Source organism: Sapajus apella, unplaced genomic scaffold (assembly GCF_009761245.1).
Source record: "Sapajus apella isolate SASKATOON/1434 unplaced genomic scaffold, GSC_monkey_1.0 scaffold51, whole genome shotgun sequence".
NCBI lineage: Eukaryota > Metazoa > Chordata > Mammalia > Primates > Cebidae > Sapajus > Sapajus apella.
This window is the reverse complement of record NW_022436991.1, coordinates 2,990,064-3,013,477: the sequence shown is the minus strand read 5'-3', so window position 1 is coordinate 3,013,477 and position 23,414 is coordinate 2,990,064. Positions and strand designations below refer to the sequence as shown.

The 23,414-nt window shown below is 45.7% G+C and overlaps 1 protein-coding gene across 4 annotated transcripts in view; it reads right to left on the bottom strand.

The window, feature by feature from the left end:
* The window catches only part of ZC3H7A (zinc finger CCCH-type containing 7A), a 43,723-nt gene extending 25,089 nt beyond the window's left edge, over positions 1 to 18,634 (bottom strand). For 2 of the 4 annotated variants that reach the window (XR_004258165.1, XM_032242744.1), the window contains exons 1-4: positions 18,489 to 18,566; positions 5,202 to 5,303; positions 4,365 to 4,404; positions 1,502 to 1,699 (exon numbers count right to left, since the gene is read on the bottom strand). Coding sequence is in view for 3 of the 4 variants with exons in the window: in XM_032242744.1 (XP_032098635.1) it covers positions 1,502 to 1,699; positions 4,365 to 4,404; positions 5,202 to 5,269 (306 nt within the window). In the remaining variant the exon portion in view is untranslated. Of the gene's footprint in view, positions 1 to 1,501; positions 1,700 to 4,364; positions 4,405 to 5,201; positions 5,304 to 18,488 lie in introns of all 4 variants that reach the window. The other 2 variants (XM_032242742.1, XM_032242743.1) reach the window with 2 other exon arrangements.
* Between the last annotated feature and the right edge of the window lie 4,780 nt (positions 18,635 to 23,414).

The following is a 23,414-nucleotide window of genomic DNA, read 5'->3' as shown; positions in this document are numbered from 1 at the left end:
TAACTGATAAGGAATATATTACCGAAAACAAAATAAATAATCAGTCAATGTTCTTTTTTTTTGAGACGGAGTTTCGCTCTTGTTACCCAAGCTGGAGTGCAATGGCGCAATCTCGGCTCACCGCAACCTCCGCCTCTCGGGTTCAGGCAATTCTCCTGCCTCAGCCTCCTGAGTAGCTGGGATTACAGGCATGCGCCACCATGCCCAGCTAATTATTTGTATTTTTAGTAGAGACGGGGTTTCACCATGTTGACCAGGATGGTCTCGATCTCTTGACCTCGTGATCCACTCGCCTTGGCCTCCCAAAGTGCTGGGATTACAGGCTTGAGCCACCGCGCCCGGCCAATCAGTCAATGTTCTTTAACAAAAAGCTAGGTGGCAACATGGATATTTTGCTTAAATTCATGGTCAAATTTTACTGAGTGTCCAAAGTGAAAATTAAAAGCATTCCAGGAAGGACATGGTGGCTCATGGCTGTAGTTCCAGTGCTTTGAGAGGCCAAGGTGGGTAGATTACCTGAGGTTAGGAGTTCAAAACCAGCCTGGACAACATGGTGAAACCAAAAATACAAAAATTAGCCAGGTGTGGTGGTGGGCACCTACAATCTCAGCTACTTGGAAGGCTAAAGCAGGAAAATCACTCTAACCTGGGACGCAGAGGATGCAGTGAACCAAGACTATGCCACTGTATCCCAGTCTGGGTGACAGAGTGAGACTCCATCTCAAAAATTAAAAAGAAAAACAGAAAAAAAAAACCACTTCAAAAGCTTTTTAAGCTTAAAAATGTGAAACACAAGTGTTAATTCCTTTGAAGACCAATTACTATTTCTCGATAAAAAAAAAAATACTTGTAAGAGGACTAACTGGTTCTTGACTAAGACGTTAACTGTGAACACAGATACCTGATAGATACTGATCTGTGAAGGCCTGAATCTTCCCAGGATGACTTTTTTATAAGCAGACACACCGTCAAAAGCCATACTCAAATGGAAATCATCAAGAACCAGTAACTAAGGACTAAATTATTTCTTAAATCCCTAACCTTTTGTCCAAAGCTAATTTTTAAAGCCTCAGGACACTCTAAAAGCAGGTGATATGGCTTTCTTAAAAACTTAAATTAAGAAATTGGCCGGGCGCGGTGGCTCAAGCCTGTAATCCCAGCACTTTGGGAGGCCGAGGCGGGTGGATCACAAGGTCAAGAGATCGAGACCATCCTGGTCAACATGGTGAAACCCCGTCTCTACTAAAAACACAAAAAATTAGCTGGGCATGGTGGCGCGTGCCCGTAATCCCAGCTACTCAGGAGGCTGAGGCAGGAGAATTGCCTGAACCCAGGAGGCGGAGGTTGCGGTGAGCCGAGATTGCGCCATTGCACTCCAGCCTGGGTAACATGAGTGAAACTCCGTCTCAAAAAAAAAAAAAAAAGAAATTAACTTTATTAATATACTAAGTCATTGAAAAAATTTTTTCACTCTAGAAACATTTTAAAAATTACAACTCACCATATTAGAATAGCAGGCAATACGATTTATATATAGTTTTTCAATTATTTCTTTGGGGATTAAAATTTCTTCAGACTTTGCATAATCAGCTATATTCAAAGCTTCTGTGTACTGGCTTATCGAGTTGTTCCAATCACGTTCCCGATAAACGTCATTTCCTTCATTAAAAAGATTTCTCACAAGAGCATGCAAATATACCTAAAAAAAGAAAGTTATCACTTTAAGCCTTTTATCGAACAAGATATGGTATAAATTTTAATTTTTATACCCAAAACTTGAGAGGAAGCAATCTGATAGAACAGCAGCATTGCTCTAAGAAATTGTGAGATGCAGCCCAAGTCACTGCTATCTCAGCTAGGGATTCTATCTTGCTGGCTTTTTCAAGGGGAAATTCAGTTTCTCATTACTAAGAAAAATGTATCACAAGGTCAGAAGTTCAAGACCAGCCTGGCCAAGATGCTGAAACCCTGTCTCTACAAAAAATACAAAAATTAGCCAGGTGTCGTGGTGTGTGCCTGTATTCCCAGCTACTCAGGAAGCTGAGGCAGGGAATTGCTTGAATCAGGAGATGAAGATTGCAGTGAGCCAAGATCACGCCACTGCACTCCAGCTTGGGCGACAGAGTGAGACTCCATTTCAAAAAAAAGGAAAGAAAAGAAAAATGCAGCAAAAGTAGCTTATAAATATTTGTTCACATCTCCAATTCTGTGCCTACTAGAAAAACCAAGTGGAAGCCCCAAGCCAAAGAGAATGAATAGTTTAAGGCTTCTGAACAGTATTTCCAAATTGCCTTCCAAAAAGGCCATGATAAAAAAATGTTTCTAGTGGTTTACCTTACAGCACCCACACACACTGGGTAGTGTATGCTTACATGTGTACACGTGTGTGTGCACAAACACGTGTGTGAAATATCTACCAATTTCTAGGTGGAAAATGGTATCCTTTTGTGTTTTTTGGGGTTTTTTGTTGTTGTTAATGGTATCCTTTTGTATCTGTGTGTCTTTACCAGTGAAGTTGAGCTTTTCCACATTTTTATGGACCCCTTGTATTTTTTTTTTTTTTTTTTTTTTTTTCAAGTCTGGCTCTGTCACCCAGGTTGGAGTACAATGTCACGATCTTGGCTCAGTGCAACCTCTGCCTCCCAGATTCAAGAGATTCTCCTGCCTCAGCCTCCAGAGTAGCTGGGATTACAGGCACGCACCACCATACCCAGCTAATTTTTTGTATTTTTAGTAGAAACGGGGTTTCACCATGTTAGCCAGGATAGTCTCGATCTCCTGACCCTGTGATCTGCCTGCCTCGGCCTTCCCGAGTGCTGGGATTACAGGCATGAGCCACTGCGCTGGGCCATGTTTCTTTTTCTGTAAACTGCTCAGGTCATTTACTGATTTCTCAGGAGGGGATGTTAAACTTTTTTCTTATCATGTAAGTATACACTTTTCTTTTAGCATGTACAAAAGTTTGTCATTTTCCTTCATGATTTCTAGCATGTTTTAGTTTAGTTCTGTTTTGTTTTTTGAGACAGAGTCTCACTCTGGCACCCAGACTGGAGTGCAGTGGCACGATCTCAGCTTACTGCAACTTCACTTCCTGGGTTCAGGTGATTCTCATACCTCAGCCTCTCCAGTAGCTAAGATTACAGGCACCCACCACCACACTCAGCTAAAATACTTAGCTGTTTCTAGTGGTTTACTTTCAACACCCACATACACTGGGTAGTGTGTGTGTACGTGTGTACATGTGTGTGTGTGTTTGTATTTTTAGTAGAGACAGTGTTTTGCCATGTTTCCCAGGCTGGTCTCAAACTCCTGGCCTCAAGTGATCCACCCTCTTCAGCCTCCAAAAGTGCTGGGATTATAGGTGTGAGCCACCACGCCCAGCCATACTTTAGTATTTTAAAAGCCCTTTTTCATCACAAGATCACATAAATATTCAACTTGTTTTGCCTCATTTTATGAATTCCTGTCTAAGCTGATTAAATTATTTTTTGAATCTGGACAGATCAACTATTAACAATCAATGTGACTCGTGACATGCCACTTAACATCTTTAGACCCCAGTTCCACAAGTGCAAAATGGAACAATTGTTACAGTTTATTTCTGGCTCTAATCCTTTTTTATTCTAAATCTGTTTGTAGAGAGGGAAGGAATAAGAGAGAAGAAAAGGGGAGGAGGAAGAGAGGCAGCCAGAAAGTGACATTTAGAAGCCTCAAAACCCTCAGATGAAAAAAAAAAAAAACACAGGTGAACCAATAGTTAGTAGAGATAAGAGCTTGCAGTCAAAGACCCAGTGAACTGGGCTTTCTCCCTGCTCTTAATTAGCAGATCACTAGTTCTTCCCTCTTGGTATGCAGTCCCGCTTTGCTGCTATCTGAACGTCTCCTAGCAGAAAAAGATGCTGCACACGTTCTTTCTCAATAAATTCTGTCCCACTTACTTTCAATGGCATGAGAGGTAAAAACAATTTTCAAGGGGCTCAAAAGATAAATTAATTCAAAACTACACTAATAGAGGAAAGAAAATACAAGACAACTGTGCAAGTATGCAAAAAAAAAAAAAAAGTCCTATATATAAGGGGTTGGCAAATTTTTTCTGCAAATGCCCAGAGTACATATTTAGGCTCCATGGGCCATATGGTCTCTGTCAAAACTACCATATGTTGCAAAAGCAGCCACAGATAATACATAAACAAATGAGTGTGGCTATGTTCCAATAAAGCTTTATTTGGAAAAAAAAGAAAAAAAAAAAAAAGGACAGCAGGCCAGATTGGGCCCACGAGGCCATCATTTACCAACCCCTGCTACAGATTACGGTTCACAAGCCACTTGCAGAGCTTTCAGGCAGACCTTCCCAGAGTCATTACCGCATATTGCTCCTGTGTTCCTGGATATGACAGGGGCGACCTAAGAAGAAGAAACAAATTAACTGTAATTATCAAGCTCCTTATCAGGACTTGTTCAGCCAGAAGTCATTGTAAATCTGTGGTTCCATTAACTTGCCAGTGATTCAAGGCACATTTCAAAGACTTCCTCTTCCTTTAATACCATTATTCACAGATGACCACAGTTAAGAAAAAAAAAAAAAAAACTAAACTATTACTTGGTATGTTTTAAGTACAACACTTTACTTTCAATCTGCTATTTTTAAAATCTCTAATTCTTCAAATGCCAAAAAAAGGTTAAAAATAGTACAGAACCACTAACAATATTTGATCCGATTTACTGCAGTATAGAGAGAATGTCTCCTTCCTAAGAAGAAACAAAGAGGCCCTTCTGCCCAGACATGTCCATCCAAACCACAGCTGTCTCATCACTGACATGCTTCAAGAAGTCCAGTTAAACACTAAGCTTCTGAACAGGCACGTCTGATCGCAGAAGCCCTCTGTGCCGCCAGATGTTCATTTTCAGTCACTTTGGACTCAGCAGCACTGTTCTTATGAGAACGAACTCAAATTCCTCAGTCTACCATTTTAGGGGGACTAACAATCGTAGCCCTAAAAGCCAGCAACAGTTAAGACTTGCCTCCGAATGCAAGAATGTCCAAATGGCCGAGAGGAAAAATATGGCTAGAATATGGAGTTTCTAACCCAAATTAACTGGACCTATTAAACATGACTAAAGAGTTCTTATGCGCCACAAAACATACATCCACATCAAAGAATTACGCTATGGCAAGAACACAAGAACTCTGAAGCTCTTACTGTATGAACTGCAGTCCTTCCTTAATGTTCTGCTGCCTTTTTCTTCTCTCCTCGGACACACTGGACATGTTATCCCACACATCCACTTTCTAAATGAGCAACCTGGAAAGAAACAAGGCACAAAAGCACATAAGGTACCAGGGCCCCCGGACTCTCATCAAAACACCCACAAATCCACACCTTGTCACACAATCGGTTGTGGATCCATCCATCTGACTTGACTCCAGGGTCCTAGACAGTAGGGGCCCTACAGGAGTCATCTTCGTGGCTCCCCTGTGGCCCGGCGCACCATAAGCATAGGTTTTTTTACATGCTTTAAGGCTGAACAGCTATACAGATTTCACATACCCATGCTAAGCAGTCTCCAGGAAAAAGTCATGTCTCTCTTTCCTTTCCTCTTCCCTCCTTTGGCTTCAGGTTCTGTTTCTTCCCTGTCTACAGGCATGCATAAGCTGTCCCTAGAACAGTTCCAGCCTTGTTTTGCTTCTGGAAGCTCTCCAGAAATAAAAGAGTTTCACATCCGCTTGCCTCCAAAGGAGTCTGGCTTCCTTGTAAACCAAGTCTGTAAACCTCATACATAATTTGTCACACAAATTTCCAAAATAATTATTGTTGAGACAACAGATAAAATGATGATATAAAGTTACTTCTGTTGGAATTTTCTGGATATTAAAATGTTATCTTCAAAATAACACTTGCAAATGTCAACATGTATCATTTTTTTTTTTTTTTTGAGACAGAGTTTCACTCCTGTTACCCAGGCTGGAGTGCAATGGCGCGATCTCGGCTCACCGCAACCTCCGCCTCCTGGGTTCAGGCAATTCTCCTGCCTCAACCTCCTGAGCAGCTGGGATTACAGGCACGTGCCACCATGCCCAGCTAATGTTTTGTATTTTTAGTAGAGACGGGGTTTCACCATGTTGACCAGGATGGTCTCAATCTCTTGACCTCATGATCCACCCACCTCGGCCTCCCAAAGTGCTGGGATTACAGGCTTGAGCCACCGCGCCCAGCAACATGTATCATTCTTTTGGGCCCCACCTCCACCGATCAACGTTCACTGAGCAGTTCCCCGAGTTCAAGGAGAGCCACAGAGAAGAGATGTGTGATAAAACATCTTCTCCCAGTGGCCCAAACTAGAGTTTCTCAGGGTTGGCATTCTGAGCTAGCTAATTCCTTGTCTTGCGATTGCAGGATGTTTCAGTATTTCTGCCTCTGCCCAATATGCCTGTAGCCCCTTATCCCAACCCCAATCACAGTCAAAAATGTCTCCAGATATGGCTACATGTCACAGTGGGGAAAGCACAATCAGCCCCAGCTGAGAACAACTGAGACCTAAAGTCAAGACAACATCTTATCACATAAACCATGTATTTGGACCTAGGTGACAGGAAGGGAAACTCCACTCATGTTTCAAGTACATTGCCGAAATTTTTTAGTTTCATTATTGCTTGCCATTTGCAGTTTTATTTTTAAATCTAATTTTTTCAAAGTATAAGCGTGAGGCAGCAGCTAGAACGTCCCAAATGCCGATAACTGGTGGTAATCCCTTTCTTCTTTTAAACACCGTCAGTTCTCAATATTTTTGTGCTCCAAAGTTGGTACTTTACTGAAGTGTTTACATGGGAAAGGATATGATGTAGCGGACCTGATTTAAAATACTCCAGCAACAAAAAAAAAGGGGAGGGTGGTGTGAGGTGGGGAGGAAAGAGGAGACCACTGAAAACCGGAGGAGGGGTCAGAAGTACAGGGGAATCTTCAATACTATTCTCTGTACTTTGTATATGTTTGAAATATACAAAATAATAAGTTTAAGAAGCCCACCACTGCACTCTAGCCTGGGTGATAGACTGAGACCCTGTCTCAAAAACAGTAATTTTTAAAAAAAATTAACCCAATGTCTAACAAAAAGGAAATGCCTGAATTCTAGGAAAAAAAAAAAAAAAAAAGATGAGGCACAGAAGTGTCCATGATAGGAGACTGCTTTGTTTTGTTTTGTTTTGAAGTGGCAGGCAGGTATATATATTCACATACGCTCAAATAGACATAAAATAGCTCCAGATGGAATCATGGGAGACTGCAGCAGTAACAGAAGACTGAGGGCTGGAACGGGGTAGGACAATGCTTTTCAATCTACACGTTCGAAACTTCTGTTTTATTTGGAGCCACATATATGAATTACCTCTGTACAAAAATTAAACAAATTTTTAAAGTTTATGTATCCTCTGAGCCTTCTCTTGGAAAGATAACTAAACAGGGCAGTTTACTTGGTTCAAACTTTAGAGCTCAGAGGAACCCAGAGTGGCATTCAGGGAGCCAGAGCAGTCAGGCCAGAGGGAGGGAACAAAATCAAAAAACGCCTGAAGCCAGGACGATGGCCACAGTATTCAGTGAATGATGGACCTTTCTCTCAGCCTCTGTCTAGCCAAGATAGGGAATAGGTTGAGGTTGACTCAAAAAGTTCATCTGCTAGCTAAAAATGGACGCCTGGGTAATGATAATCCACCAAGTTTATAGCCTTAGAGGTATTTCCCCAGAAAGTGTCAGAGAATCTTGAACCCTTAATCTGGCACATAAAAGGTGTGTGGCAAAGAGCTGACACCACAAGTAAGTAATTAAAAGGAAATGGATGTAGACGTTTTTAATGCACAAAATACGCCCTTTTATATGTTTAAAGATCTAGGATCATATCAGGCAATATTTAAAAATAATATGACAGAGTATTTCATGTTCAGCAGTTTTTAAAGTTTCCCCCAAAACTTTTATTTTAGAAGTTCTCAAACGCACAGTAAAGTTAAAAAAAAAATTTACAGTGAATATCATAGGCCCAAACCTACAAATTAATATTTTGTGAGATCACTTCTGCCCATCTTTATCTACCTGCTCATGCTTCTGTTCAACCATCAGACCACCTTACTGTTTTAATAAATTTCAAAGTGAGCTGCAGACAGCTAAACATCTCAGCACACACATCATTAGATATCAATATTTGTTTACAGTTTTGTTTTTTAAGGTAAAATGCACAAATCTTAATGTGAGTTTTGACAAACTCACGTGACCCAGAGCCCTATCAGGATATAGACCAGCACTTTGGAAGGCCAAGGCAGGAGGATCACTTGAGCCCAGGACTTAGACCAGCCTAAGCAAGATGGTGAGACCCCATCTCTACAGAAATAAAATAATCCAGGGTGGTGGTATGTGCCTGTGGTCCTAGCTACTCAAGAGGCTAAGGCAAGAGGATCGATTAAGCCCAGAAGGTGGAGGCTTTGGTGAGGTGCTGATCACGCCACTACACTCTAAACTAGGCAACAGAACGAGATCCCGTCTCTTAAAAAAGAAAAGATACAGACCATTAACTGTCACTCCAGAAAGTTCCCTCATGCCCCTTCACCAAACCACTACTCTAATTTTTTTCCTCACCATCGATTAGTTTTACCTGTGAAATAACTTCCGACACACACACACACACACACACACACACACACACCCCACTTTGTGTTTTAGGGGTTTTTTTTTTAGATAAGGTCTTACTCTGTCATCCAGGCTGGAGTAGAGTGGTGCCATAACAGCTCATTGCAACACTGAACTTCTATTCTCAAGCCATCCTTCCCAATCAGCTTCCTGAGTAGCTGGGACTACAGGTGTGCCAACATGCCCAGCATTTTTTTTTTTTTTTGAGATGGAGTCTTGCTCTGTCACCCAGGCTGGAGTGCAGTGGCACGATCTCGGCTCACTGCAGCCTCCACCTCCCTGGTTCAAGCAATTCTGCTGCTTCAGTCTCCCAAGTAGCTGGAATTAACAGGTGCATGCCACCACACTTGGCTATTTTTTTTTTGTATTTTTAGTAGAGACGGGGTTCTACCATGTTGGCCAGACTGGTCTCAAACTCCTGACCTCAGGCAATCCTCCCACCTTGGCCTCCCAAAATGCTGGGATTATAGGTGTGAGCCACCACGCCCAGCCCAGCTAATTGTTTTAATCCCTGCAGGATTAAAAGCACTGGCATTATAGGTGTGAGCACACGGATTACAGGTATAAGCCCCCTTGTCCAGCCCCGTATTCCTTTTTTTAAATAAAGAAAAAGATGTTTAAAAATATACCATCTTATTTTTGGATCCTGTTAAAATCTGGCCTCAATTTTAAAGTAAGAAAGAATTTTACAAAGTAAACCCAGCAGTCTCTTCTCTTACTCAACCTCAGCAGCACCCCTCCTAGGAGCCCCTCCCTTCAACTTCCACCTCACAGCCCTGGCTAGGTGTGTCCCCACCTCACAGGCCACTCTGGACTCCTGCAGACTGAGGCTCCATCTCCACAGACTTCCCACCTTGAGAGCCCTGAAGACTCACTCTTGAGATCTCCCCCAGCCATACTCTCCCCTAGAGGTCCTCCCGCCGTGCCCAGATGTCAAATGCCCTCATCTAGGACCCCATGACAACTCTCCCATCCATCCCCAGGCTGACCCTCGGCCTGTTTGACATTTCCACTTGAATGTCTCACAGACATCCCAAACTGTTTATTTTAATATGACAGTGAAAAGGAATGTCTCCTTCCCACCCTATCGCTCAGCTGCCCATTTGCCCTCCCTGAGGGCCACCAACTATTGTTATCAGTCTCTGAGAAGTCTGACAAAGACATTCTATGGAACAAGTCTGTATCTTGATTGTGAGAATGGTTACATGAATTTATGCATGGGATAAAACTACATAGAACTACACACACACACACACACACACACACACACACACACACACACGTGGGTGCCGGTTAAAACCCATTGAGGCCCATAGTTTGGTTAACAGTACTATACTAATGTCAATTTCCTGGTTGTGACAGTGTACTGCAGTTATATGTCACCACTGAAGGAAGCGGGGGTGAGGGGTGAAGGGTTCATGGGACTCTATGCACTACTTTTGCAACTTCCTGTGAGTCTATGATTACTTCCAAATAAAAAGTTAAAAGTATTCTGTGCATGTGTTCTTTTTTATTCAAACTGGAGCTACCTGCAAGTTCTGCACCTCCTGTCTTCATGTAGTATGCAATCAGTGTGTTCTTTGTGAGTACACAGTGCGTTCTATGATACGGCTGTACCATAATTTCACCAGGCCTCTGGTAATGCACCTTTTGGTTATCTCCATTCTTTAAAGGTCACCATGTACACAGGGCATTTCATATACATCTAAGCATCCCTTTAAAGAATTTTTATAAGATAGGCCAGCCATGGTGGTTCACGCCTGTAATCCCAGAACTTTGGGAGGCCGAGGAGGGCAGATCGATCACGGTGAAGCCCCATCTCTACTAAAAATACAACAGTTAGCCAAGTGTGGTGGCACATGCCTGTTATCCCAGCTACTCAAGAGGCTGAGGCAGGAGAATCACTTGAACCGGGAGGCAGGGCTGGCAGTGAGCAGAGATCGCACCACTGCACTCTACCTGGGCAACAGAGCGAGACTCCGTTTCAAAAAAAAAAAAAAAAATTCTATGGATAAAGGGCATACGTATTTGTTTATTTTGCCAGCTATTGCCACGATATACCAAACGATACTCCCACCAACAATGCACAGGATTCCCGGTTCACTGCTTCACCCAGGCCATTATCAAATGTGTGAATCCTTGTTAACCAGGGAGGTAAGAAACAGTGTGGCAACGTGTGAGGCTGTGTTTGTTTTAGTGTATCATTAGCAAGGCTGAGCATCCAGATTTAAGAATCATCTAGACTTCTTTGTCCGTACTTGTTTGCTCATATCCTCTGTTCAGTTTTCTTCCAGGCTGAGATTTACTTACCTATGGAAGCTTTTTATATGTTGAGGAAAACAGTCCTTTCTGATGTTAGTGGCATTTTTTCCAATTTGATGTCAATTTTCTGACTGGTTATTTTTGACAGCAACGGTTTTTTTTTAAGCGGCTGAATTTATCAGTATTTTATTTTATGGCTTCTGGATTTTGACATACTCAGAAACATTTTCACTACTCTGATACTGCAAAATACTCACTCCTCCTATATTTTCTTCTGGTATGTGTTTCATCGTGAAATATTTTTTAAATCTACCCCACCATTTTACTACAAAGAGTGATGCAGGGGCTGAGCGCAGTGGCTCACACCTGTAATCCCAGCACTTTGGGAGGCCAAGGCAGGCGGATTACCTGAGGTCAGGAATTCAAGAGCAGCCTAAGCAACACGATAAAACCCGTCTCTACTAAAAATACAAAAATTAGTTGGCCATGGTGGCACACACCTGTAATCCCAGCTATTCGGGAGGCTGAGGCATGAGAATCACTTGAACCCAAGAGGCGGAGGTTGCAGTGAGCCAAGATCATGCCATTGTACTCTAGCTGGGTAACACAGCAACATTTTGTCTCAAAAATAAATAGATAAATAAAATTTTTTAAAATAAAAACACAAACCAGCCCAGAGTGGTGGCACCTGCTTGTATGTAGTCTCAGCTACTCAGAGGCTAAAGGAAGAAGATTGCTTGAGCCCAGGTATTCAAGGCTTAGCAGCCTATAATCACACCATTGCACCTCTAGCCTGGGCTACAGAGCAAGACTCTGTCTCTAAAATAAGTTTTTGTTTTTTTGAGATGGAGTCTTACACTGTCACCTGGGCTGGAGTGCAGTGGCACGATCTTGGCTCACTTCAACCTCCGCCTCCTGGGTTCAAGTGATTCTCCTGCCTCAGCCTCCCAAGTAGCTGGAATTATAAGCAACCGCCACCACACCCAGCTAATTTTTTTGTATTTTTGGTAGAGACATGGTTTTCACTATGTTGGCCAGGCTGGTCTCAAACTCCTGCCCCTGTGATCTGCCCTCCTCAATCTCTCAAAGTGCTAGGATTACAGGCCTGAGCCACAGCACCAGGCCTAAAATAATTTTTAAAATACACACACACACACACACACACACACACACCAGTTCTTGCACTCCTGCTTAAGACCCTTCAGCGGCTGCTCAGGATGCTGGAATGAAGCCTTGCCTCTGCACGGTGACCTAGCAGATCCCCCTCCCCAAGCTGTGCAGCCCCTCCCTCCCCCAGCTGCACACAGGAGACTCCGGTCACACTGACCTTTTTTTTTTTTTTGAGACGGAGTTTCACTCATGTTACCCAGGCTGGAGTGCAATGGCGCGATCTCGGCTCACTGCAACCTCCGCCTCCTGGGTTCAGGCAATTCTCCTACCTCAGCCTCCTGAGTAGCTGGGATTACAGGCACGCACCACCATGCCCAGCTGATTTTTTGTATTTTTAGTAGAGATGGGGTTTCACCATGTTGACCAGGATGGTCTCGATCTCTTGACCTCATGATCCACCTGCCTCGGCCTCCCAAAGTGCTGGGATTACAGACGTGAGCCACCGCGCCCAGCCACACTGACCTTTTATGAGCTCCTAGAACAAGTCAGGCATTCCATGCTTCTAAGCCACTGTATTTGTTGTTCCCTCTGCCCAAAATACACTTCCCGGCTCTCCACAGAGCTGGCTCCTTTTCATTCAGCAGTCGGCTTAAATAACACTGTTAGGGACCTTCCCTTGCCACCCTAAATTGCCGCCACACCCCGTCTCATCCTGCTTATTCACTTCAGCAGGTACCTGGTACTTCTTAGCCTTCATTGTGAGAACAACATCTGGGTCCAGGTCAATAAATACTTGAATGAAAGAATGAAGTAAGCAGCCCAGTGTAAAGAGTATCTCATACAAAGTTCAGAGGCCGAGGAGTTAGAAGCCGGTAAAACTGTTCACAAGAAGCAAGCATGAAGAAGGAGGGTGCCCAATAGAAAATGGCTCCATGCAAAGAGAGCCAGCTCTGGTGAGACTTGGCCTCCAACCCTTTAGGGGAACAAGGTGGGAAGTGAATTAAAATAGTGGGAATTGGCTGGAGACAGCAATGGAAAAAAACCTAAAACCATAAGCAACTCCTCAAGGTACACAATGACAAGTTTCATTGATCACCTCTTCTCCTAAATAAAAAAAGAATTCCAAGGAAGAAGGCACTTGGTGTTTTTGTTTAGTCTTTGAGATAGAGTCTCGCTCTGTGGCCCAGGCTGGAGTGCAGTGGCATAACAATATAGCTCAACGCAGCCTCGACCTCCAGAGCTCAATCCTCCCACCTCAGCCCCCCAAGTAGCTGGGACTACAAGCACATGCCATTACACCTGGCTAATCTTCGTACTTTTTGTAGAGACAGGGTCTCACTATATTGCCCAGGCTGGTCTCAAACTTCTGGGCTCAAGCAATCTGCCCACCTTAGCCTCCCAAAGCATTGAGATTACAGGTGTGACCCATGCCTGGCCCAAGGGAAGACACTTTGAACAGTTCATTTTAAAGCAAGAAACTCAATTAAATAGGAATTTCGTTAAACTAACCGAACTCTTGCAAACTGGAATATCATCTTTCTGGGATCAGTTGATTTAAAATTTGTTACTAATCTTGAAGGTAGGTAAGATCAAAGGGCATCCTGGATCTTCAGAATCCTTTAGTATTTACTGAGTGCCTGGTAGGTTAAACTCATTATCCCAAAGTCTAGTTACAATGTTGGTACTAGACAAACACATCCACATCCATGAGCTTTTGACCTTACATGATAACTTTAGAAACTAGCTCTCATTAACAGAAGACATCAAGGTAAGGAAAATGTGACTGCAACATACTGAGACAGAAATAGTAGCTGACATGCAGTGCTCTTACTGGGTGTCAGGCACTGCTCTACATGCTTTTTATGTATTAAGTCATTTAATCCCCATGCTAACCTTAAGTGACAGGTACTATAAAGAAACTGAAATGCAGATAAGTGACGCAACTGGCCCAGGATTACAGCTAGGAAGTAGCAGAGCTCTATTTCAAAGCCAGACAGCCTGGATCCAAGCCAGAGAGCCTATCCACCTGGCTTTCCTGCACCTTATGTGCCAATGATGTCTGGAGGGGAGTGAGCACCTGTCTAGGGTGGCCCTGGGCTGGGATCTGAAAGACAAATATGGCTCTGATGAACAGGGCACTTTAAAGCCATTCAGAAGAAATGAAAGAAACACAGGCATGTGTGTGCACACATGTACACAAAAAAATATGCTCAACAGACGTCCTGCAACTCAGACAAAGCAGAGGGGTTTCACAGGAATGCAGTGGGCCAGGAGTCAGGGCACCACTCCAGGGAAAATCTTCCAAGGGAATATGCTCCACTCAGAACATAATATGTTTAAATACAAATAATATTAAACAGACTTACAAGATGTGCTAACACAGGACCAAAGTGTCCCAGTGAATGCAGTACAGAGGTTGCCAGGCCCAGCATTTGTACTTATGCCTACATTTCAATTGAAAAATTACAGGCTGGGGGTGGGCAGTTGGGGGGGATGACATGGGGTGAAATGCCAGATATAGGTGAGGGGGAGGAAGGCAGCAAATCACACTGCCACGTGTATACCTATGTAACAATCTTGCATGTTCTTCACATGTACCCCAAAACCTAAAATGCAAAAAAAAAAAAGAAAGAAAGAAAGAAAAATTATAGGCTGGGTACAGTGGGTCATGCCTATAATCCCAACACTTTGGGAGCCTGAGGTGGGAGGATCGCTTGAGCTCAGGAGTTTGAGACCAGCCTGGGCAACACAGGGAGACCCCATCTCTACAAAAAGTAAAAAAAAAAAAAAAAAAGTAACTGTGCACCTGTAGTCCCAGCTACTCAGGAGACTGAGGCAGAAGGACTGCCTGAGCCCAGGAGTTTGAAGTTGCAGTGAACTGTGACTATGCTACTATACTCCAGCCTGGGTGACAGAGCAAGGTCCTGTCTTTAAAAAAAAAAGATGGGGAGAGAGGGAAGGGAAAATGACAATTTCGAGTTTATATTCAATTCTATGCCCCCACTGAAGTCTCTCGTGTAATATTAATAGCTTTAAAACAACAACTACAAAGTATCATTATCATCATCCTTGTTTGGCAACAGTGTATTAACTGGCTCTTGCAACACTTACAAAAACACTTGGGGCACAATGCAAGCCTTTTCTTTCTGGCTGCAAACCCAGGTGGTAAACCATTAAAGATTGTTGAAGCTCCCACCAGATACTTTATGAAACAGTTTCTCCCTTTTACCAAAAAGGAAAACTTCATGAGAGTGGGTATGTCAAACAATAGCAGGATGGTAATGTTACATTTTGGCTGGAGTTCTTCCCTCCACAGAACTATTCACTTTGAAACTGCTGTCAGATTTCAGATTCTGTAAGATACAAAGTCTGTGAAGGGCCTCCCTCCTCTGTTAAAAGCCTCCCTTGGCACCCAACCCCTGCTAGGTTGTTTGCAGAACATCTCATCTTATCTATGACAATGCAACAGGAATATTTCGTGCAAAATCTTCACGATAAATGATTTGCCTAGGAACACTCATACCACCACGATGTGCCCAAGACCGCCAGCTGATGAAGTCTTCCCAAGTGTGTGCGGACACCTAACCCCAACACACTCTCACCTTCTTACCAAATGTTCCAGATTAATGTTCTACTCCAAATTCAATCCTTTTCATAAAATACAAAGCTTTCTGCTATTTGTGAAAAAGTAATCTCGTTGCTTACATAATGAAAATCACCTCATTTAAAATGCCTTTTGTGTATATGTAAATTAAAATGTTATCGCTAGCAGTAATTTTTAAACTTCTAGGTTAATACGCTAATACTTCTCCTTAAAAATCATCTAAAATTTCTTCTTGAGTTCCCAACATCTCATGCTTTAAATAATTTTCATCAGAAATCTGGAGGAAAAATATTTTCACTTAAAAAAAAAAAAGTAACAAAAATACTTCAAGACATTACCCAGAAGACAAAAGTCTGCTCTTGCTGTACCGTCTCTAGAAAGCCCTTCCTAGGGTATCTGTGGCAACAGGATACAGACATCTTTTGTTTCTTTCTTCCTTTACTGAAATGCTTAAAACTTTCCAACAGTCACTCTCACCCTCCCTAGGGTTCAGAGTTTCTATAATTGATTCTCTTCCACTTATAATGACAATTTAACCCACCCCAACTGGCAGTTTTTAAAATCAGTCAAAATTAAGAATTGTAGAACAATGTGGCTGACAAAACCACCACTGTTATTTGCAGAAACTGACAGAATCTAGGGAATGGGAAGAGGATATCAGTCTGTGTAAAACCCCCACCCCAAAGTCATAGTAATATTGTCCACTTCATTTGGATGGCAGAAAATCAATGGGCTCTTTGCAGAACACACACACACACACAAATATTGATAATATTCAGCCTCAATAACTCATGATCTCATTGTGAGCCAAACCTCATACAACTATTTGTAGCCGCCAGCATACAGCAGATAGGGAACATTTTTCAACAGGGAAAATTCTGTGCATTAACTTGAATTATTCCGCAAATTAGGACGAGACCCCATTGTGCTTCAGTTCAATAGTTTGGCTCAGGATGAGAAGAGGCAGTGGATGCTTTGAGAGCCTTAAGGGAAGGAGGCCACATACCATTACAGAAGCAGGAAAGATAAGCAGGTCCAACATGGCTCTCAGACCCCACCCCACTCAGATGCCCCAGCTGAGTGCTGCCCAGCTGAAATATTATACAAATATGAGCCATACGTGTCATTTAACTTATTTATTTAGAGAGGGGGTCTTATTCTGTCGCCCGGGGGATAGTGCAGTGGTACAATCTCTGCTCACTGCAACCTCTGCCCCGTCCCCCCCTCCCCCCCCATTCAAGCAATTCTCCTGCCTCAGCCTCTCCAGTAGCTGGAATTACAGGCATGCGCCACCACACCCGGCTAACTTTTGCATTTTTACTAGAGACAGGGTTTCACCATGTTGGCCAGGCTGGTCTGGAACTCCTGACCTCAGGTGATCCGGCTGCCTCGGCCTCCCAAAGTGCTGGGATTATGGGCGTGAGCCACCCTACCCGGCCCATACATGTCATTTTAAATTTCCAAATAGCCACACTTAAAAAAAAAAAAAAAGGAAAAATAAAAGCAGTGAGATTAACTGTTGTTTTTTTCTTTGTTTTGAGACAGCCAGTCTATCACCCAGACTGGAGCACAATGGCACATCTCCGCTCCCTGAAGCCTAAATCTCCTGGACTCCAGGGATTCTCCCACCTCAGCCTCCCGAGTAGCGAGTAGCAGATTCTCCCACCTTACCCTCCCGAGTAGCTAACTACAGGCATGCACCACCAGGCCAGGTTAATTTTTTTTATTTTTTGTAGAGACAGGGGTCTCACCATGTTGCCCAGGCTGGTCTTGAACTTCTGCACTCAAGCAAACCTCCTGCCTCAGCCTCCCAAACTTTTGGGATGACAGGCATGAGCCACTGCACCCTGCCGAGATTAATTTTAATGACAGATTATTTTCGTTAATCCAATTTGCCCCAAACATGGCCATCTCAACAAGCATTTGAGTATAAAAGATTACCAAGGACATCTTTTATGTTCTTTCTCATTCTAAGTATTTAAAATCAGATGTACGTTTCACAGCTGGGACCACAACTCAAACTCCACCCATTTCATGGGCTCCATCGTCCCAAACGGCCGGGGGTCAGTGGCCACCGTCCTGGCCACGGCAGGTTCTTGGTGGTTCAGTACCGAACTTGGGCACCTCCTTTTCATCCCTAGACAGGTGGGGACGGGAAAATACCCAACTCCTGGCAAATCCACCGAGTCCCAACGCAGGCGCGACCTCTGAGACTCCCGCCGGGCCGCAGGCGGCCCCACCCCTGCGCTGCCCAGGCCTCACCGGAAGCCCGGCTAATGGGAACTGACAGGTCTGGGTCCTCCCAGGCGGCGCCCCCTCCTCCACGGACCCCGAGGCCTCGCCCCGCCCGGCCCAGAGCTGCGCCCCGCGCGAAAAAATAAAAAAAGAAAAAGAAAGGGGGGTGGAAAAAAAGGGATGAGCTCAAAATTAATGAGCCAAGCCCTCCGCCGGCACCCTCTCCGCCCCCAAACCCAAGACGATGAATCGGGGTCCCCGCGATCACCAGGGCAGGGAGAAATAACAACAACAAAAATTTTTTTAGTGAAATAACGAAAAAGGAGACATTTTGCCGAGGGATGGCAGGAAGAAGTGGGTCACGTTATTCTTGGTGGGGGAAGGGGAAGGCGCGCCCACCCGCCCCTCCACGCGCGCCGGCCGGGGCCCCGCTCCCATGAGGGTCCTCTCGGGTCCGCGATCCCCCGATCGCCGCCCCTCCCCCGCCCCGCCGTCCGTTAACGGCCGCGCGCGAGCACGAGGCGGCGGCGGCGCGCGCGCGCGCGCGGACAGGAGCGCGGGGGCGCGCGCTTGCTTCATCCCCGGCGGCGCCCACCTAACCCTACCTGTAGGGACGACGCGCCGGCCGGCGGCGGAAGGCAGGCGGAGGCGGGTGGCGGCGGCGGGTGGCGGCGGGCGGGCGGCGGCGGCGGCTGTGGGGCCTGGCTGCTCGCTCGCAGCTCTCCCTCGGTTAGCGGCGGCGGCGGCTCGGCTGTGCTGGCGGCGGCGCCCTCTGGCGGCAGGAGGCCGCGCTCGCCGCCCGGGAGACGCCGCCATTGGCTACACCGGAGCTACTGGCTGGGGGCGGTGGCGCCACGTCGGGCCGGGGGCGGGGACCTGGGCGCGCCGTTCAATCCGGAGCCCCGGCGTCGACGCGCGGCCCACCGGGTGAGCCAATGGGAAGACCACGTTGCGCACTGGACGCGCTGGGACTCAAGACGGATTAACCAGTGCCGGGGTTTTCTGGGGCTTCAGCCGGCCGCGGCCTGAGCAGAAGCGCGGGGAGGTGGAGCAGCGTCCAGCGCGGGGAGGTGGAGCAGCGTCCAGCGCGGAGAGGAGCTGCAGTCGGCATCGGGAAGCTCACCCTGGAGCCTGGTGGGCTTGGCGAGACCTTATCCGGGGCGCCCTGCTTGCGAAGAGTAACTGCATCCTCAGAACAACCGTGATTGTTCCCATTCCTGCGGGTGAGGAACGGAGGCGCGGAGCCCAGCGGCAGCCGGGCATCCGGAGACAGCCTGGTTCCCGTTCCATCTGCTGGCTCTTGCAGCACCTGGATCCCTGTCTCTTTTCAGGCCCCAGCCCAAACGCCGCCTCGTCCACCTGCGTTTTACGGCCGGGTGCCCAGCTGCGGGCACGGCGTCTTGTAAAATGCCCAGCTCAGCAGTAGGCGCGTTAGGGTGCCTGCGCCATAGGATGGAGGGCAAGATCTGGGCCGACAAGCGCCCAAAGAAGACTGTTTTGGACCGTGAAGACCAAAGAAATTCAAGCAGGAAGATGTGGCAGGAAAGCCCCTTAGGAGGTGACAGCCGTGCAGCCATGCGGGAAAGGGTCCCCAGGCACTAAACAGTGCAAAGGCCCCGAGGCTGGACCTTGGTGTCTGGATAACAGGGAAGGCCTTCTTGGCTGATGTGTGCCAGAGGGTAGAAAGATCTGTGAGTCAGAGGGGGCCGTGTGGAATTTGGAATTTGGTGTGGATGGGGGTCATTCATTGAGTCTGAATCGGGAGTTCCAAGGTCTGATTTATATTTTAGAAAGTTCTCTCCAGCTACTGTACAGAGAATAGGCTGTAAGAGGGACAAGAGAAGCGTGGACACTAGCTAAAGTCGCTCTTCCAGGGGTCCGGGTCATGTAGATTTACAAACCAGAGTATTAGCTCAGGCTACCATGACAAAATACCCCAGACCAGGCAGCTTAGACAACAGGAATTTATTTTCTCTCTGTTTTTTGTTTCTTTTGAGATGGAGTTTTGCACTTGTTGCCCAGACTGGAGTGCAATGGCGCCATCTCGGCTCACTGCAACCTCCGCCTCCTGGGTTCAAGGATTCTCCTGCCTCAGCCTCCCGAGTAGCTGGGAGTACAGGCATGCACCACCACGCCCACCTAATTCTGTATCTTTAGTAGAAACGGGGTTTCTCCATGTTAGTCAAGCCAGTCTCGGACTCCTGAGCCACCGCGCCCAAGCTTTCTCACCGTTTTAGAGGCTGGAAGTCTAAAATCCAGGTACTGACAGGGCTGGTTTCTGGTGAGGCCTCTTTTCCTGACATGCAAACAGCCGTCTTTTCACTGTGTCTTCACACGGCCTTTTCTCTGTGAGCAGGAATCCCTGGTTTGTCTTCCTTTCTTTTAAAAGGACAACGGTTTCATCAGATTAGAGCCCCACCCTGTGACTTCCAGTTAAGTCACTGGAAGTCACAGGGTGGGGCCCTAATCTCAAAAAACTGTTGTCCTTTTAAGGACAATGACTGTCTAAAAGGCCCTATTCAAATAGTCATCTTAGGGTTAGGGGTTCAACTTACTTACTGTGTGGTGCGGGTGTGGGGATTGGGAAGTGTTTCAGTCCATAACACCAGGTAACTGCTGCAACAGAAATATTGAAAGAGAACTGATGGGCTTTGGTCTTAGGGAAGCTCCTCTAAGAAAAGGGTGGATTAGGCCGGGCATGGTAGCTCAGGCCTGTAATCCCAGCGCTTTGGAAGGCTGAGGCGAATAGATCATGAGGTCAGGAGTTTGTGGCCAACATGGTAAAACTATGTTTCTATTAAATTATCCAGGTGTGGTGGGCACCTGTAATCTCAGCTACTGGGGAGGCCGAGGCAGGAGAATTGCTTGAACTTGGGAGGTGGAGGTTGTGGTGAGCCATGATCGCACCACTGGCACTCCAGGCTGGGTGACAGACCAAGACTCCATCTCAAAAACAAGGGGTGGATTCTTCGCATGGCCAGAGAAGAACCCACCTCATCATTCAGGCCTCAGCTCCAACAGCCTCTCACGGAGAGGTCTTCCCTAACAGCCCATCTAAACGTTGCTCAGTAACACATCGCCCTATCTGATCTTACAAGCAGTCATGGTGATCCGAAATGATCTTGTCTAGTCCTGTTGCCAGAAGGCTCAGGAGGTCTCTGGATGCCTTTGAGACCCCAGCTCCAGCCAGTTTCCAGGTTCTTAACACCATGGAGAGAAAGAATTCAAGAATGAGTTAGAGTGAAGAAAACAGCAAGAAGCTTTTTTTTTTTTTTTTTGAGACAGCATCATTTATTTCACTCTGTCACCAGGCTGGCATACAAAGGCAAAATCATGGCTGACTGTAGTCTTGATCTCCCAGGCTCAGGTGATCCCCCCTACCTCAGCCTCCTGAGTAGCTGTAACTGGAACAATTTTTTTTATTTTTTTTTATTTTTTTTAGTGACAGGGTTTTGCCATGTTACCCAGGCTGGTTCCATACTCCTGGGGTCAAGCAGTCCCACCTCAACCTCCCAGAGTGCTGGGATTGCAGATGTAAGACACTGCACTCAGCTGCAAAAGCTTTTATTGCAAAGTGAACATATACATTTAAGAGAGAAGTGCACCAGCCACGGTGGCTCACACCTGAAATCCTAGCACTTTGGGAGGCCAAGGCGGGCCGATCATGAAGTCAAGGGATTGAGACAACCCTGGACAAGATGGTGAAATCCCATCTCCACTAAAAATAGAAAAATTTGCTGGGCAGTGGCATGTGCTGTAGTCCGAGCCACGTGGGAGGCTGAGGCAGGAGAATCACCTGATCCCAGGAAGCAGAGGATGCAGTGAGCCGAGGATCACGCCACTGCACTCCATCCTGGCAACAGAGCAAGACTGTCTCAAAAACTTTAAAAAAAAAAAAAAAAAAAAAAAGAGAGAGAGAAGTGCAGGCATGCCTGTGAGAATGAGTCTCTCACAATGGAGTTTGAGTTTCTAATTTTATGGGTGTTTTTTTTAATCACAAGATGGAATTATCATTAGGCTTTCTGAAAAAGGAGGGGATTTCAGGGACCTCCACGCCAGTTACTACCCCTTTTCTTCCTTATTTGGGTTTGCCTGGCAGAAACATGGATATGCCACCCTGGCTGAGTTTTGGCCATCCTCTCTCCCTTGGGTTTTCTGTTATCCTGTGGTTTGTTTGCCTAGTTCCTGTTTTAGCTGTTGTTTGGCTTTTTCCATCCTCCTTTGACCACCCAGTGCTGTTCCTGTCTCAGGCATTTGGGGTCTTGTTTGTGGTCTGCCTCCACCCCTACAGGAGAGCAGAGACCCTGTTACTTTTTTTTTTTCAAGACGGAGTTTTGCTCTTGTTGCCCAGGCTGAAGTGCAATGGCAGAATCTCTGCTCACTGCAACCTCTGCCTCCTGGGTTCAAGCGATTCTCCTGCCTCAGCCTCCAAAGTAGCTGGGATTACAGGTGTCCACCACCCTGTCCTGCTAATTTTTGTATTTTTAGTAGAGATGGGGTTTCACTGTGTTGGCCAGGCTGATCTCAAACTTCCGACTTCAGGTGATCCGCCTGCCTCGGCCTCCAAAAGTGCCAGGATTACAGGTGTGAGTCACCCTTACTGGCCCAACCCTGCTTCTTTTGTCCTATATTCTCAGCCCCTTGATAGTGCCTAGCACCCCTTAAATACTTCTGGAGTGGACGACTTAAGTGAGCCTAAGGCTAAGATCTGATTAGAAGTGTGAGTAGGAGATACCCTAATGCAATGGTGCAGGAAGAAAAGAAAAAATTCTGGCACGGTGGCTCACACCTGTAATCCCAGCTATTTGGAAGGCTAAGGCAGGAGAATCACTTGAACCTGGGAGATGGAGGTTGCAGTAAGCCAGGATCATGCCAGTGCACTCCAGCCTGAGCGACAAAGGGAGACTCCATCTCAAAAAAAAAAAAAAAAAAGAAAAAGAAAAAAATCTCTTGTGATTGCTTTGGGTCCACCTGGATAATCTAAAATGGTCTCATCTTGAGATTATAGCTTAATCACAGCAGCAAACTCCCTTTTGCCAGGCAAAAGGTTACTGGGGTTAGCATGTGGACATCTTTGGGGAGCCATTCTGCCTACCGCAGACAGCAAAGTAAAGGACGTCTTTGTATGGGGGGCCTGCTTCTTGGGATCGAATCTCCACCCCTTGTTAAGGTAATGACACTACGTATTCCCCGACCCCTGGAAGCACTGGGCACTGTTGTGCTAAGGAAAATAGACTGAGTCATTCCTCAGGCTTCCACTCAAGTGAGATAAATTTTCACTTTCTTCGTTGGATATTATATTGATAGGTACACTCTCTAAGGACCTATCATATGCCCCATGCCTTGTGCAAGGCACCTGAGGCTACAAAATCGGATAAGACAAGATTCCTGCTCTCAACCAGCCTACAGTCAGGTCAAGGGGACAGACTCTGTGCATCAGTGATTCTAGGGGTGGCCAGGGTAGGCAGAGGAATCTATGGAGCCACCTAGGAGTGACCTCTTCATTCTCTCCAGAAGTATTTACAGAGCAC